Below are 14,376 nucleotides of genomic sequence, written 5' to 3' on the forward strand. Positions count from 1 at the left end.
TGCGATTTTATTTCTAGAACTCGCGTTTTTTTTTTTTTTGATGGATCTGTACTCGTCAATGCAATAAACTTATCAGGTACTTATTATCAATTATCCTGAACCTCTTCATAAACTCCTGCTACCCATGGCTGCAGTGGAGAAACGCAGACTCCACTTACGTAAAGTTCTGATGAAAGCACAGACAACGATACGACCTTGCCAAAGGTACCTCTTCCCCGACTGTGTTACCTCATGCAGGAAGTACAATTTCGGAATAGTACCATCTATCCTGTCAACCCTATAGTAGTTACCCTAAGTATACAAAGAATTGACCCGTCTTTGTCAAGAGCACTGCTCTCACATCTGGGAGGTTTTACGTAAGTCCAAAACAATGTATCTTTTGATCTCTCGCAAATTTGATCCTGTGAATGTATGATTATTATGTCACTTGGCCACTCGCGGGCGGATGGGCCTTTCTGATGCGCCTCTTTCCCCTACACACAAAGCTTTGGAATCCTCTATGTCTTCTCAACTAATGTACTTGAAAATACCCGAATTTAGGAGACATTTCCCATTACCCTAAACTATATAGTTTCCAATTTCACATCTTTTAACATGTCATATTTAAGTCTAGGCCGAGCTTCGATGCAAGACTCTTTCAAAAACCTTCGACGTCAATGAAGATCATTATACATCCGAGAAAACGGGAACAGTCGTCTGTCTGCTTCCACCTTCAGCCAAGCACTACACACCCGACGTACAGTTGAAGTTTACTTAATGTTAACACAGAGTTGACCATTTACTTAATACAATTTTTGGTGATGAAACAAGTGACTATCTATTCCTCACTGTCTAAGCGGAACCATTACCCTACACATTTACCTACAAATATTGTTACAGTATTTAGACAATAGCATGGCGTAATTTTGCCTCGCCAATACGTGGCCTACTCGCATTCTGTCCACATAGTCTTTGTTATACCTAACTGGACATTCACTAACAACTCAGTCTTCGTAATTATATATATATATATATATATATATATATATATATATATATATATATATATATATATATATATATATATATATTTCTTTTTTCTTTTAAACTATTCGCCATTTCCCGCGTTAGTGAAGTAGCGTTAGGAACAGAGGACTGGGCCTTTTTTGGAATATCCTCACCTGGCCCCCTCTGTTCCTTCTTTTGGAAAATAAAAAAAAAAAAAAAAAACGAGAGGGGAGGATTTCCAGCCCCCCGCTCCCTCCCCTTTTAGTCGCCTTCTACGACACGCAGGGAATACGTAGGAAGTATTCTTAATCCCCTATCCCCAGGGATATATATATATATATATATATATATATATATATATATATATATATATATATATATTATTCATACTACTCGCCATTTCCCACGTCAGCGAGGTAGCGTTAAGAACAGAGGAATGGGCCTTTGAGGGAACATCCTCAGCTGGCCCCCTTCTCTGTTCCTTCTTTTGGAAAATTGAAAAAAACGAGAGGGGAGGATTTCCAGCCACCCGCTCCCTCCCCTTTTAGTCGCCTTCTACGACACGCAGGGAATACGTGGGAAGTATTCTTTCTCCCCTATCCCCAGGGATAATATATATATATATATATATATATATATATATATATATATATATATATATATATATATATACCAATTTCGTTGCTACAATGTATTTACTTAATAGTAAACTACTGCGGAGATTTCCACATCATCATAACAGGGATATACAAACAAACAAGTACAGGAAAATATCTATTTACATAAGCATCATCAGTAATTATAACCATGGAACTATTATACAATTTGTACAGACTTTGGCCAGTCGCTCGCTCATAGTCGATAGTTATCAAGAAAAATATCATATACATTAATTCTATTTAAAAAGAGTAGGGAAAAAGAGAGGGCGGGTCATCCAGGGTGCGGCTGGTAATATCATTGTGAAGATCCAGTGCACTCGGCTGACGGTGTCTGCCATCCGCCTCCAGTGATGACGCAGCTGAAGGAGGAGATGGTATGTCACAGCTGACGCCTGGTTGTGTCAGCTGAGGAACCGTAATCATGCGTTATGGTCCAAACTGTCTCATGGTCAAAAGTCCTAAATGCCTATAAAGGAGTGACGGGAGGGTTGTGAAGTGGTCTACATGTACTACATACGGTATGGGTTGCAAGTTTGCGGTGTACACAAGAGCAGTCATGAAACCTTAGCAGGGTTTGCGTCCATGTTTCTGTGCTCCCATAGGCTTCCTACGCGCCAAATGTCAAGTCTGGTCAGCATAAATACCTAAGAGTTCTTTTAAAAGGAGTATCTTTTAACTCGATGCAGTAAAAAAGGCTACTGAATGGCTTTCTTTGACGAGGTTTTACCACGCAAAATTGTTCCGTCACGAGGTCATAAACATACAAGTCTGAAAACCTAACCTGCTCTAGGAAGATGGTAAAGAAAACAGCAAGCGGCGGTGATTCTCACTGACACCTAAAGAATATCACTATCGTCCTGTAAAGGTTACAGATCGTCTTCTGTATCTTCCTCTGTTGCAAATTAACTTCCCTAAAGGTACGATGGAACAGAACCCAGCGAAGGTCAAATAAATTTTTAACCTGGCCTGGCGCCCTCCGGCCAAAATATCAACGTCCATCAATATCGGAAGGCCTGCCCAGGACAACTTCCCACACCAATACCTGCCACGCTCAATTAGCTAGCCCCCCATCCCCTCACGATCCTATACACCAAATTCCTATTTTAATCACCAACGTTCCAGGCACGACTTCAACTGGAGCATAATGAAGATAAATCTGCCACCACTATCACCAATGGTCTTTTATCCTAACACATTAGTAATAATTTCTACTTCCACTATCTGATCAACACAACTATACGACCCTTAAACATAGCGGTACGACCCTCGGGATATGGTAGCCTTGGCTTATGATGATAACCTGCAAATCATGCGAGAGTCGTACCTTTGTGGTTAACAACAAGACGTCACACCTCAAGTGTATCTTGCACACCCTTAACTAGCTACATTGGAGCGCGTGAAGTGCATCCGTCGTGACTGTAAATGCATTTAGGAATCGAGTGTTGTGCACCTGCAAGCCTCGATGTCCACAGGTTCTCCATTACGCCCTGGTGAGGTAGCGCCGGTCGGGGCCAGCCACAGTGGTGATACATCTCAGGCGCAATGCCCTCACCCTACCTGACGACAAATAAACCCCGTGTCTCGTCGCCGCCCACCTCCGTACACGATAGCCACATACCGCCTCACTTGCTATCTAAGCAACCACACACTACAAAACCGTGTTGCTTCCTCAAGGTCTCTTGCACACAAGTGACCCCTTCTGCAAAATGAGCCAACATGAACGCACTACGCACCAGACCTGCCGTAGTAAGAGAGAGAAAGCCAAACCTGCCACTGTTCTCTCCTGCAATGCCTGACAACGTATCTTTAATACAAGCATTGTTAGGTACGGCAATTCCTACGCAACTCGCTGCTCACACACACACTGTCGTCTGCTGAAAAGAAAGGCTTCCTCAATCTTCCACAGTACTTATACCTCCACATCATTCATAAGGCTCATGCCTCATAATGCTGCAACAGCCTCCTAAGACAACTCACTCCAGCAAATGCAAGTCACTCGAGAGCCGTCATATATAACGCTAATCTTGAACACTGAGAAATATAATAGCCTGGCATTTGACCTGACCAACAAGGATCGGTTAAAGGCCATGAAACGCAAAGGCTGTACCCTTGTGCTCAGAGGCTTAAATCCCCTCCGTCCTACATGACCTGTGCGAAATTGGAGGACCGAAGGCAGTGTGTGTGTGTGTGTGTGAGGGAAGGGGGGGGGAACCCCTCAGGAAAATATTAAACCTTTCGATAGCCGAACATTCCCCGCCATCCGTACACATAACTTTATAATCAATCTAACACAAAACTTCAACTGTAACATAATAATAAAATCCGTATCATATGAAATATAATCTTGGATCTAATTTTTGAATACAGTATGATCCTTTTATAAAACATCAAATCCGCATCAATTCATGTTCATCATCTTTCAAAAAAAATTGTGGAAGACGCAAAACGTTCCTGTCTTGTTCATCAAGCCCGCAAGCCCTATGCCGCAGACAACCGCAGGAGGCTTGCCTCTAGCAAGATACCGTCCACCAGCAGGTGTGAACTGCGGTACATACAGGTGTTGGGGGGGGGGGGGGTAAAACAGGTGTGTCCCGCTACTGGCGTGTATCCTGGTGGAAAAGCAGACAGGTGTGTGTAGGAGGAGTAGTTATATGTCTGAAGGTATGCGGAGAGGGACATAAAATTAAGTACGGTATGTGAGGTAAACAATGATCAAACATGGCTGTTTTGGGTATGTTTACAGCGTGTGGTTCAGGAGGGGCGACTTCCATCCCTGGGGCGACCAAGGTAAACTGGGAGCCCTAAGCGAGGCAGGTGGCGCAATGAGAAGCGATCAGCGACGCCGGGTTGGGGCGCCCCAGTACTGACAGAGTCACCCGTGCATGACTGGAGCCTCTCTACTAGACTTCAGGCACACACGGTGGGGGGGTGCATGGCTCCAGGAATCTACTGCGTCCAAAAACATTTTCCCCACACCTTCAGGAGTGAGCCTGGTGTGATAAATGTAAATCGGTAGAGGGTGCATTAACCTCTCTCACGTGAGGTTATGCAGCAGAGGCCAACAATGGCACCTTAACACATGCCCGCCCCGCCCCGCCCCCAACTACCCAACCGCAGGTGCAGTCGCATTCAAACCTCCCGCCGTCATCTCCCTTCTAACGGCTCCCTCGATTCAAATTGCAGCGGCGGGCAATGCAAGTCACACTGCAGGTCCAGGGCGGCCTTGGAAGGGGTTATGAGGGAGGAAGGGAGGGAGGGAGGGAGGGAGGGGAGGTTTCGCCTTGTATGGACAGGTGGTTACAGACGTGCCTTGTGTACCGATCCACCAGACGAACCCCCCCCCCCCCACACCAACTCATCCTCAAGCAAACACACTCCAACTCAAAACAGCTTGGCTAATCGACAATAGATCTTCGTCCTATCACATCACTACTGCTCGTAATTTCGTGGTTAACTTCTGGGGTATCATTTTGAGGATATCCCCCAACCCCAGGGGAGTAAGACCTGATCCAAGGATGCGCACCATACAGCAAGACCTGCCTAGTAGCGTCCGTCCATCAATTATGGCAACGAGCTCACCAATTATCTCAGGAGAGCAGTCAGTGGTCGGTCGGTCCTCAGGAGACACAAGCCGTAGGATGGAGACCAGACATGCCAGCGGCGGCAGCAGCAGTCACGTTTATCAGTAGAGACGTATATAAGGTTTATAACATGAACGACAACAAAACAACTGCAATACTCCAGTCAGTCAGGATCTCAGGAGAAAAAACCTAAATTGGGACAAAACGCAAACAAAGAGAACTTACTAAACCTCCTTCCCTCCTCAAAACGTTATCAAAGACACAACTGCAGGTGCAGTAGAGTAGATTTAGATTCCAATAATTTTTTGTTCTTGACCTGGGCATCCCCAGCGTTGTGATCCTTCCATAAGAATGAAGACTTTAAGGGATCCCAAATGGACTTACGGACTTCACCCTAAATGGGAAATGTTTTCGTTAATTTTACACCCAATGGTTCACATCTCTCTCGGGTCGTCAGTAGAGGTAGGAGGGACTCGGGTGTGTGTGTGTGAGTGTTACCGAGAGCACCCGCGAGAAGGATGTGGCAAGAGAGATTACTGAGGTTGGTCGAACGTGGTGGCGGTGGTGCGGGCGGGGAGGGGCGGGGCGGGAGGAGGGCGGCCCAGACACGCTAGAATTCAAACACACGGGTCGCGGTGCTGGCGGGCGCCTCGCCACCTCCAACGGCGCGGCGCCCTGTACTCAACAACCACACGCCATCACTTCCTTCGCCCTCAGAATGACTTAAGTGACACACCCCCATCATATTCTTTCGCTTACAAACGAACAAAACAAATAATTTCCACAATATTTCTTTCCACGTACACCACTGAATGCAGGAGGACCATAACAAATAAAACGGACTATAATAAATTTTCGGTAAAATCGAAATCCGCCGATATCAAGAAACTAAAACAATAAAGCAAAGATTGGTACTTGATCCTGTGGTGCACATCTGACACACTGGCTACTGGAAAAGGGAGTACATGTGGTCAGCTGGGCTCGCCCAACACAAGAGCCTATCCTCAGATGGTAACACCCATTGATTAACAGTATTCACCTACCCGCTGGCCATCACGCCTTCCTTCCTATATCCCTAACTCGCTCTACCTTCGAGTCTATCTATCTATCCCCTTTACCCCCCATGGCATGGTGTGAGGCAACAACTCCTACCACAACCAGCAAGTGCTGGTGGTGACGGCAGCGAGTGTGACCCAGCGCAAACATGACGACACTTCATGAAGAGAGCGAGTCTCCTTGTTTGGATCACAGAGGTGCCACAACACGTGGCTCTCATACTGACTGGCACATTCCACGCCAACATTTTGCCGTAGAGTAAGAAGTAATGGCGATAAAAAACATAGAGATGGGTTACTGTGTTTGTACATGTCTACAAGAACCAAACCTTTTGAGTCAAACATGAAAACATCGTACAAACAAAATGTAACTTTTAGAAAAATAGAAAGCATGATTGGCTTCACCAACGGGGAAGGGGGGGGGAATATTAGACCTATGCACAGTCACAACTTGTACCAGTTTCGTTCAACATATATATATACACACACATACAAACTTCAAGGCTACTACTAACTTCTTCACTCCCCCAAAAAATGATACTTTCAACATAATGACTAGAAAAGGGAAGCTTTTGATCCAGATGGTGCAATGCGCAATGCGGCACATACGAGGCAATGGATCTGCGTTTCATCTACAGCAAATTTTCGTGTTTAATGAACTGAGAGGACCTAACCTATTAATATTTCTACTAATCATGAACCTACAGCCAAGCGAGGACATTTTACAGTATGGGAACTAACAAAATGTAAACGGCAGAGCGAAGAATCCCATTCAATCCAGAATAATCAACAGATCGTCATGGCAAGTGAACAATAACCTGCACTTTATCAGATGATAAACTTCTCTCATCACTTAAACTCTATATACTTTCAATTACGATTTGGTTGTCATATATATATATATATATATATATATATATATATATATATATATATATATACTCAAATTTTGATGAATGTTCTCCAAATAGTTAAAGTTCTACAAGTCCAGCATAAACTGTTGCTATAGACAGGTAAATCAAATTAGAAATCTACTTTCTGCCATAAAAAAGAAGGGATTTCGGACAAATAAAAAAAAAAAAAAAAACAGCCCAAGTCCTAATAATGGCATACGTCGTCACATATGGATACACTTACTACATGATTATACCATCCAGTACTCATCACACTTATGTACAAACTTACAAACACAATATTCACGTGCGTCTGGCACACCCCATGCGTTCATACTTCACCTAGGAATGTATCAACTACTACACTGTATTCTGACTGAAGTCACAGGTATTCTTTCCATTGGTAATATCATAAGTTCTCCAATAAAATGAAACATAATGACTTAGGTAAATATAAAATAAGTGAAGACAGAAATCATAAGAAAATTCAGCATACTCCACATAAAGGGAAATGTAAGTAGTCATGTATCCGTCGTGGGTTATAAAGCTCCTTATTGTCAAAATACATTTAAAAAGAGTTATTCTTGTCAGTCTAATGTCGGGCTATAAACAAGAGTCAAGGAGTCAGGGGCATACAATACATTAAAAAAAATGTGGGATATATATATATATATATATATATATATATATATATATATATATATATATATATATATATATATATATATATATATATATATATACATATATATATATATATATATATATATATATATATATATATATATATATACGTCATGACCAAGGAGATATGTGACTGTAGGGTCTAGACTGGAGGTGGCCGGGATATTTCCTCAGGAACCGACTAAAAACAAAACAAAACAACAAGAGTGAGTGTAGCCAAGTAATACGGACATTCCATTTGACGCAGCCATGTATTGAGTGGATAACCATTCATATCCAAAAGCATCCACATGCACAAGACTTAGCCTGAGGCTTTTGTACCACAAGTTCCATTATGGATCAAAAGGGTGCTGGAGGAATCCAAAGACCAAAAACAAGGTATCATAGGGCTGCCTCTACCCACACAGACCACAGTCACATACCTCACCTGCCTTCATGATTACCATTATTACTAACTGCATACTGGGTGCCTTGTGACACATTTAACTTGCTGTCAAGGCATGGGGTACTCTGGTCCACAGGCATAATATCAGATTTCCATCTCGACGGAGTAAGGCTAAGAGAATAGATATATATTTCTGTGTCAATCAGGCAATCTTGAAATAGATAACCTCTTAATTCTGAACGTAAACGTAAAGACACACTAGCATCTATTACAACGGTGTCAAGCCTCGCAAATCGTAACCTTAAACTCTGTCGAGATGTGTTCTAGATTACCAACATTCTTTTACTTCTAGGGATGGTAGTTTAACATCAATCTCTCGGGGTTTGACACTAGTTACCACATACAAACTATCTGGAAACTTCACTTGAAACAACGCTCTCTCGTGGATTATGCTAGAGCGAGGTCACAAGACTATGGAATAAGATCACCTCACTGGGTCTGACAGAACCAACAGGGCTTTTCTAAAGTACACAATGGTGGTGAGCATCAGGTTTTCTCAAGATTTTTTTATCTCTTCTGTTCATTCTACATGAGCACCACACACTTAACGTGTGTGTTATTCTCCATGCCTTCTGAATGTTCCAGCTGTCACACGTTACCACAGGTTCGCCTGAGACATCATTCACATCTCCACAATGCTCAGTCCAACACACCTTGTGTGGTTTTCTTAACTTCTCAAGACTGTCAACCAGGTCTCCATAACCTACACATTTCTCATGACCCCATTATATCTTTAAAAACTGAGAGCCCAGCAGGTTCATAAAAACATTTTGTTCATTTCATTGTGAAAAAAAAGACACTGGTACACAGCACGTTTCTGTAAATAACACCTGCTCATCTTCAGTGAGTGCAGAGAGTAATTAGTTCCTCAATGGCGTTATTAGCATTGCAGCTATCAAGCAGGGGGTTTGGTGAAATGTTTGATATATATCAAATTTATGACTAACATAAATGGTCCCAGGACTGCTGTTAAATTATTAACATTAATTACAGACTGAACTTGTTTCTACACCCACAACCGAATGAAGTTAAAACGAATTTCTATTCTAGCCAATATACACGTTTAACCTATGTATAGTTCTGCAATTACTTGAATTTTCCTGCCAAGTACTGTTCACTGCCAACCACCAATACTGGAAGACTATCTTTTGTTAATACTTTCCACATCTAATAAAACACCTTGAAAAAAAATCACTTCAGAACGCTGGGATAAGCTTATGCAGCAGCCAAATTAAATAATTAAAAAAAAATACAGCTTAGCAGTCACTGATCCCGTCAGTGCTGGGACGAGAGACAAAAGGATGGGTGCTGAGAAGGGGTTTCTACGGCTACTACATTTCCCATCATGCACCCAACCTCGCAGTCTTTTTCTTTGCACTGAAATTATGCAAAATATTTTCGTGGGGTTTGCACAAAATACATTTAACGAGTGATTCTCTTATGTTGTACACGTGCTCCCAGGGAAAGAAGAACTTCCTGGGGCCTCATCATTTGATGGACGACTGGGAATTCTGGTTCTCGTCTGTAGTGCCTTTGAAGAACCCCTGCCGCGTCTTGCACTCCCGGATGGTGACAGTGATGAGGTTGGCCGTAACATCTGTGATGAATATCTCATCTGCTAGGGGGTTCCTCTTATACCAGTAGCTTGGATCGGGGGCTACCAACACCTGCAGAACAAAGAAATAGCACAAATCAGTAACTTAGAAAGAGAGTGTATGTCCTTGAACATGCAACACACTCCATATACATAGTCCGCTCTGACTATTGTCCTTTATAGTGACCGACAAAGCAGGGGAAACATGCTTACAGAACAGTCATCCCCAGAGACAAGAAGCAGCGAATGAAATGACCAATTAAGAAATAAATCGAAAACTGATGACGCTCCTGGTATGAACAAACACCACTTTGCCGTGCATAAACAGGGATGTTCTGATGGGCAAACCTGAAACTGATAGCTTCTCTGGCTTCAATTTCTGGCCGCCTAAGTAAGTTTAAAAGTCATGTGCTAAACACTTCCCTAAACGGCAGCAAAAACGTTAATGGAAAGATGGATAAAACCCATTTTTTTCGCAAAGATCAAGCTAACTCCAGTTCTGTGAAAATGTAGATCGTTAGAGAGAGAGAGAGAGAGAGAGAGAGAGAGAGAGAGAGAGAGAGAGAAACTGAATAAGCCTTATACTTACTTCCTCCTCCTCCTCCTCATCATCTTCCTCTTCCTCCTCCTTGACTTCCACCACACCTTCACTCTCATAAACCCCAGCTTCGTGGTCTTCCTTGATGGCTGCTGGCTCCGTAGAGTTTGTGATGGTCTCCTCTGCGTCGCCATTGATGTGTGGGGTGTCCTGTCCCGCAGCAGGGGTGTTGGGAGAGTCACCCGCCAACTTCCCCGATGCTGGCGTGTCCGATGTCGGCGTGGTTGGGGGCGGACTCTTTGGAGTCTTCGGCGTTTGCGGCGATGGCGACGTCGGTGCAGATGGGATCCCGGCCGACTGCGGGGTTTTTGGGGATTTGTGTTGGTCGTCTCGGGCGTGCGAGGGAGACTTCGGGGAGCTGAGGCGGAGGATCTTGGAGGGCGGGCTGTCTGTGTTGTCTTTAAGTATGGCCACGCCGACCTTGCCGTCTCTCAACGGCTCGGCTTTACGTTTGCCGGTCTGAGGGGACGTCGCAGGACTCGAGGTGGTGGTTGTGGTGGTACTGGTGGTGGTGGTGGTTGTGGCGGTGGTGGTGGTGCTTGCTGTGGTGGTAGTGGAGGAGGTTGTGGTAGTGGTGGTTGCGGTGGTAGTGCTGGATGATGCCTCGACGTCGGTGGAGTCGTAGTCTTCCTCCTCTGTGCCTGTGTCCACCTCGACCCTACTACTGCTGCTGCTGCTCGTGCTCCGCTCCGCTTCCCTCTCTGCTGCTGCAGCTGCTGCAGCGGCTGCGGCCAGGCTGCTGCTCCTCGTGCTCTCCTGCAACAAGAAGAAGCTTGATTAGTACCAGAGAAACTTACGAGCCTCTAGAGCCCTACATCAGTTCAGATCACTGGGAAGACATCATTACAGTCATGTGCTGGACAAGTGCTATACAAGCATGGGTTTGCTGGACCCCTCTTGGGTCAGGTAAAGGACCACGCCATTCATAGCCAAGAAGCAAAACATGGCGCTGCTCAAGGTGTTACACTCGTAAATCGCTTAGATCAAAAACAATGAAAACATTAACCTTAGCAAGCAACAAATACATGAACTGCAACCTTGGAAAAGTCGCACACTCCATGAACCTGAATGAATTGCCTTCGTGTGTTACGTCTTAAGTTTGCCATAATACAGTCGATGCTTCGTACCTTACAAATGTCTCGAAAAAATTTCACCCAGTGAAATGCTTCTCACGCGATAATGGTTTATAATGACTAACAACATCACTACAACAAACACCTCGTTACTCAAACATCAAGAAAAAGAAACTTCCAAAAAGACGTATCTATATATACATGAAAAAATTAAACAATGTCAAGAGCAAAGGCAAATAATCAAAGAGTAACCCGGAGCAAACAATCTACATTGTGTTATGCTCGATGAAAAACAGGTGATTTCGGTTACTTCCATCAGCAGATCTGTTCCCTTACGCACTGTACTTGCATCTCTACTGTTTCTCGTTACAATTAACCCGATATTGACCACAGTTTCGCATCATTGTCGGCAAATGACCAACTTCAGAAATATCATCTAAGCAAGACTAACATCGTATATTACCTGAATCTTTAAAAGGACCTAAGGTGACACATTTTAGATATAAGGGAAGAGAAGAAGAAATCTCGTAACAAAAATACAGAACAGAAATATAACACAATGGATCGTGCAATGTCAAGTAATCATACCAGACGACGTATCCTTCAGCAAGCATAACAATGTTCTCTCTTACTGGGGGATGGGTGGGCTCGATCCTGCGCACCTTCAAAACTGCGACAATCAACAACTCCAGGAAGCATCTGTGCTCCTGATCGATGTACAGTTAAGCGGCACCATCACCTCTTCATCAAGGGCGGCTGAAATGACTACCTTGGAAAAATGTTCGTACTGACCTTCCTACATGGAACTACTGGGGCGACTGAGAACAACTGGATTCTCGTCCCAATGTTAAGTGCTGGAGGGTATCGCTCCCAATCTATACCCAAGTTATTCCCTACTGACGCGACAGGAAAGAGTTCCATAAATACACCGGGGAACATCCATACGCACTACACATCCGTATATATACAACATCCACAAACAACGATCAAACAATAAACACCACATTAGATGGAGGTCTGGAAGTTGTGTGGTGAGGCTACGCCTGCCCATACATGACCTCAAATTATCTGATCTGATCAAGGGGGGGAGGAGGCTGTGAAAATGAAGACGTGCCACTGAAATCCACGAGAAGTGACGAACCTCTCGCTCTGCAGTGCTACACCTCCGGCATGGTGAAGTGGTGGCACTGCAGTTCCCACCTCCCGCACTGCAGTGCCACACCTCCCGCATGGGGCAATGATGAAACTCTCGCTCTGCGATGTCACACCTCCCGCATGGTGGTGATGAACCTTCCGCACTGCAGTGCTCATCTCCCGCATGTAACAGTGATAAACCTTCAGCACTGCAGTGCCCATCTCCCGCATGGTGTAGTGATGAATCTCCCGAACTGCAGTGTCCATCTCCCACATGGTGCAGTGAAGAATTTTCCTCACTGCAGTGTCCCTCTCCCGCATGTTGCAGTGATGAACCACACACTCTAGTGCCCACCTCCCGCATGGTGCAGTGATACTTCTCTCCCACACTGCAGTGCCCATCTCCCGCATGGTGCAGTGATGAACCTCCAGCACTTCATAGCACCACATCACGCACGGCAGTGGTGCAGTGAATACACTCCCATGTTGCAAATCCAACCTCCCGCATATAGTGACAACCATTTTCCAATAATATCACACTGGGAAGTGACACAAGTGATTTCCCGCATGTCTTAGGTCACCTCCCGCATGCGGACATAGGAGTAAAATGTCATTATTCCCTCAATCCTATAACAAGTGATATATCACCCATAAAAAAGCCCAAAAGGTAATATCAACATTACCACACACATAGCGACAAGAAATAATAATTAACTGGCAACTACAGAAGGGCTAAAGTTTAAACTAAGTTGACGCCAATGAAAACCGCCACTGCCAATCAACAATACGAAACTCCAGTAATTTATCCAGTTTACACACAAATATCCAACAGCTTAACTGCACACCACGCACGAAACGTATAATTCCATCGTAATAAGCAATGCGCTTGTAAAACGACAAATTACACGACATGGGGCATAACCCCGCCTTTATTACTCGATTGTTGACGACAATATTTGGCGGGAGAACACTCAAAATCCGCCGCACTTCACTGCGAGGACGGGCCAGACACGTCACACTTCACCCCCAGGATGTCATACTTCCGTTCCAATTACCCGTGTATACGTGCAATACATACATTATATATATATATATATATATATATATATATATATATATATATATATATATATATATATATATATATATATATACCTGAATGAAAGAGAAGGGGTGGTGGGATAAGGACGACGTACTGGCGTCACAAACAAGTCTATACTCTTTAAGTGCGTTAAGTAATCTGTCTTTACAGTAATATAGCATATTCACACCAGAACCCGCCCAATGAACCATCTTCATCATAATAGACTGCGCGACGTCTAGATTACGCTACAAGTTTCGCAATAAGGAATAATGATAATAATCCATTCTGACCACAATTACAAATTACAAAATAACCCAGAATTTGAAATACAAAACTTGCCCTGGTCGGTACTATAAGCATTGGCAAATTATGAGGGAAAAGGCGGGAAAAGGGTGATGGTTGCAGGGGTGGCGGGCGTACGAAGGTTAGTGGGAGGGCGCGAGGCGGAGCGACACACGCGGCCAGGTTGAGCTAGCGACAGCTGCACATCAGACCGGTCCACACCTCAGTCCTAATCCATTAACTAACTTCAAAACCTACATTATTGCAATAAAACTCATCATGTTACCACAACTTGGATGAGTGAAAA

General features: G+C 43.9%; 1 protein-coding gene across 1 annotated transcript in view; it reads right to left on the reverse strand.

The window, feature by feature from the left end:
* Positions 1-1,748: 1,748 nt before the first annotated feature.
* Positions 1,749-14,376, reverse strand: part of LOC139763301 (uncharacterized) — a 140,353-nt gene continuing 127,725 nt past the window's right edge. Inside the window, exons 6-7 of the mRNA XM_071689289.1 lie at positions 10,488-11,252; positions 1,749-9,971 (exon numbers count right to left, since the gene is read on the reverse strand). Of these exons, the coding sequence (XP_071545390.1) occupies positions 9,792-9,971; positions 10,488-11,252 (945 nt within the window). The 3' untranslated portion in view covers positions 1,749-9,791. The remainder of the gene's footprint in view (positions 9,972-10,487; positions 11,253-14,376) is intronic.

The sequence above is a fragment of the Panulirus ornatus genome, chromosome 46, assembly GCF_036320965.1.
Source record: "Panulirus ornatus isolate Po-2019 chromosome 46, ASM3632096v1, whole genome shotgun sequence".
Taxonomy (NCBI): domain Eukaryota; kingdom Metazoa; phylum Arthropoda; class Malacostraca; order Decapoda; family Palinuridae; genus Panulirus; species Panulirus ornatus.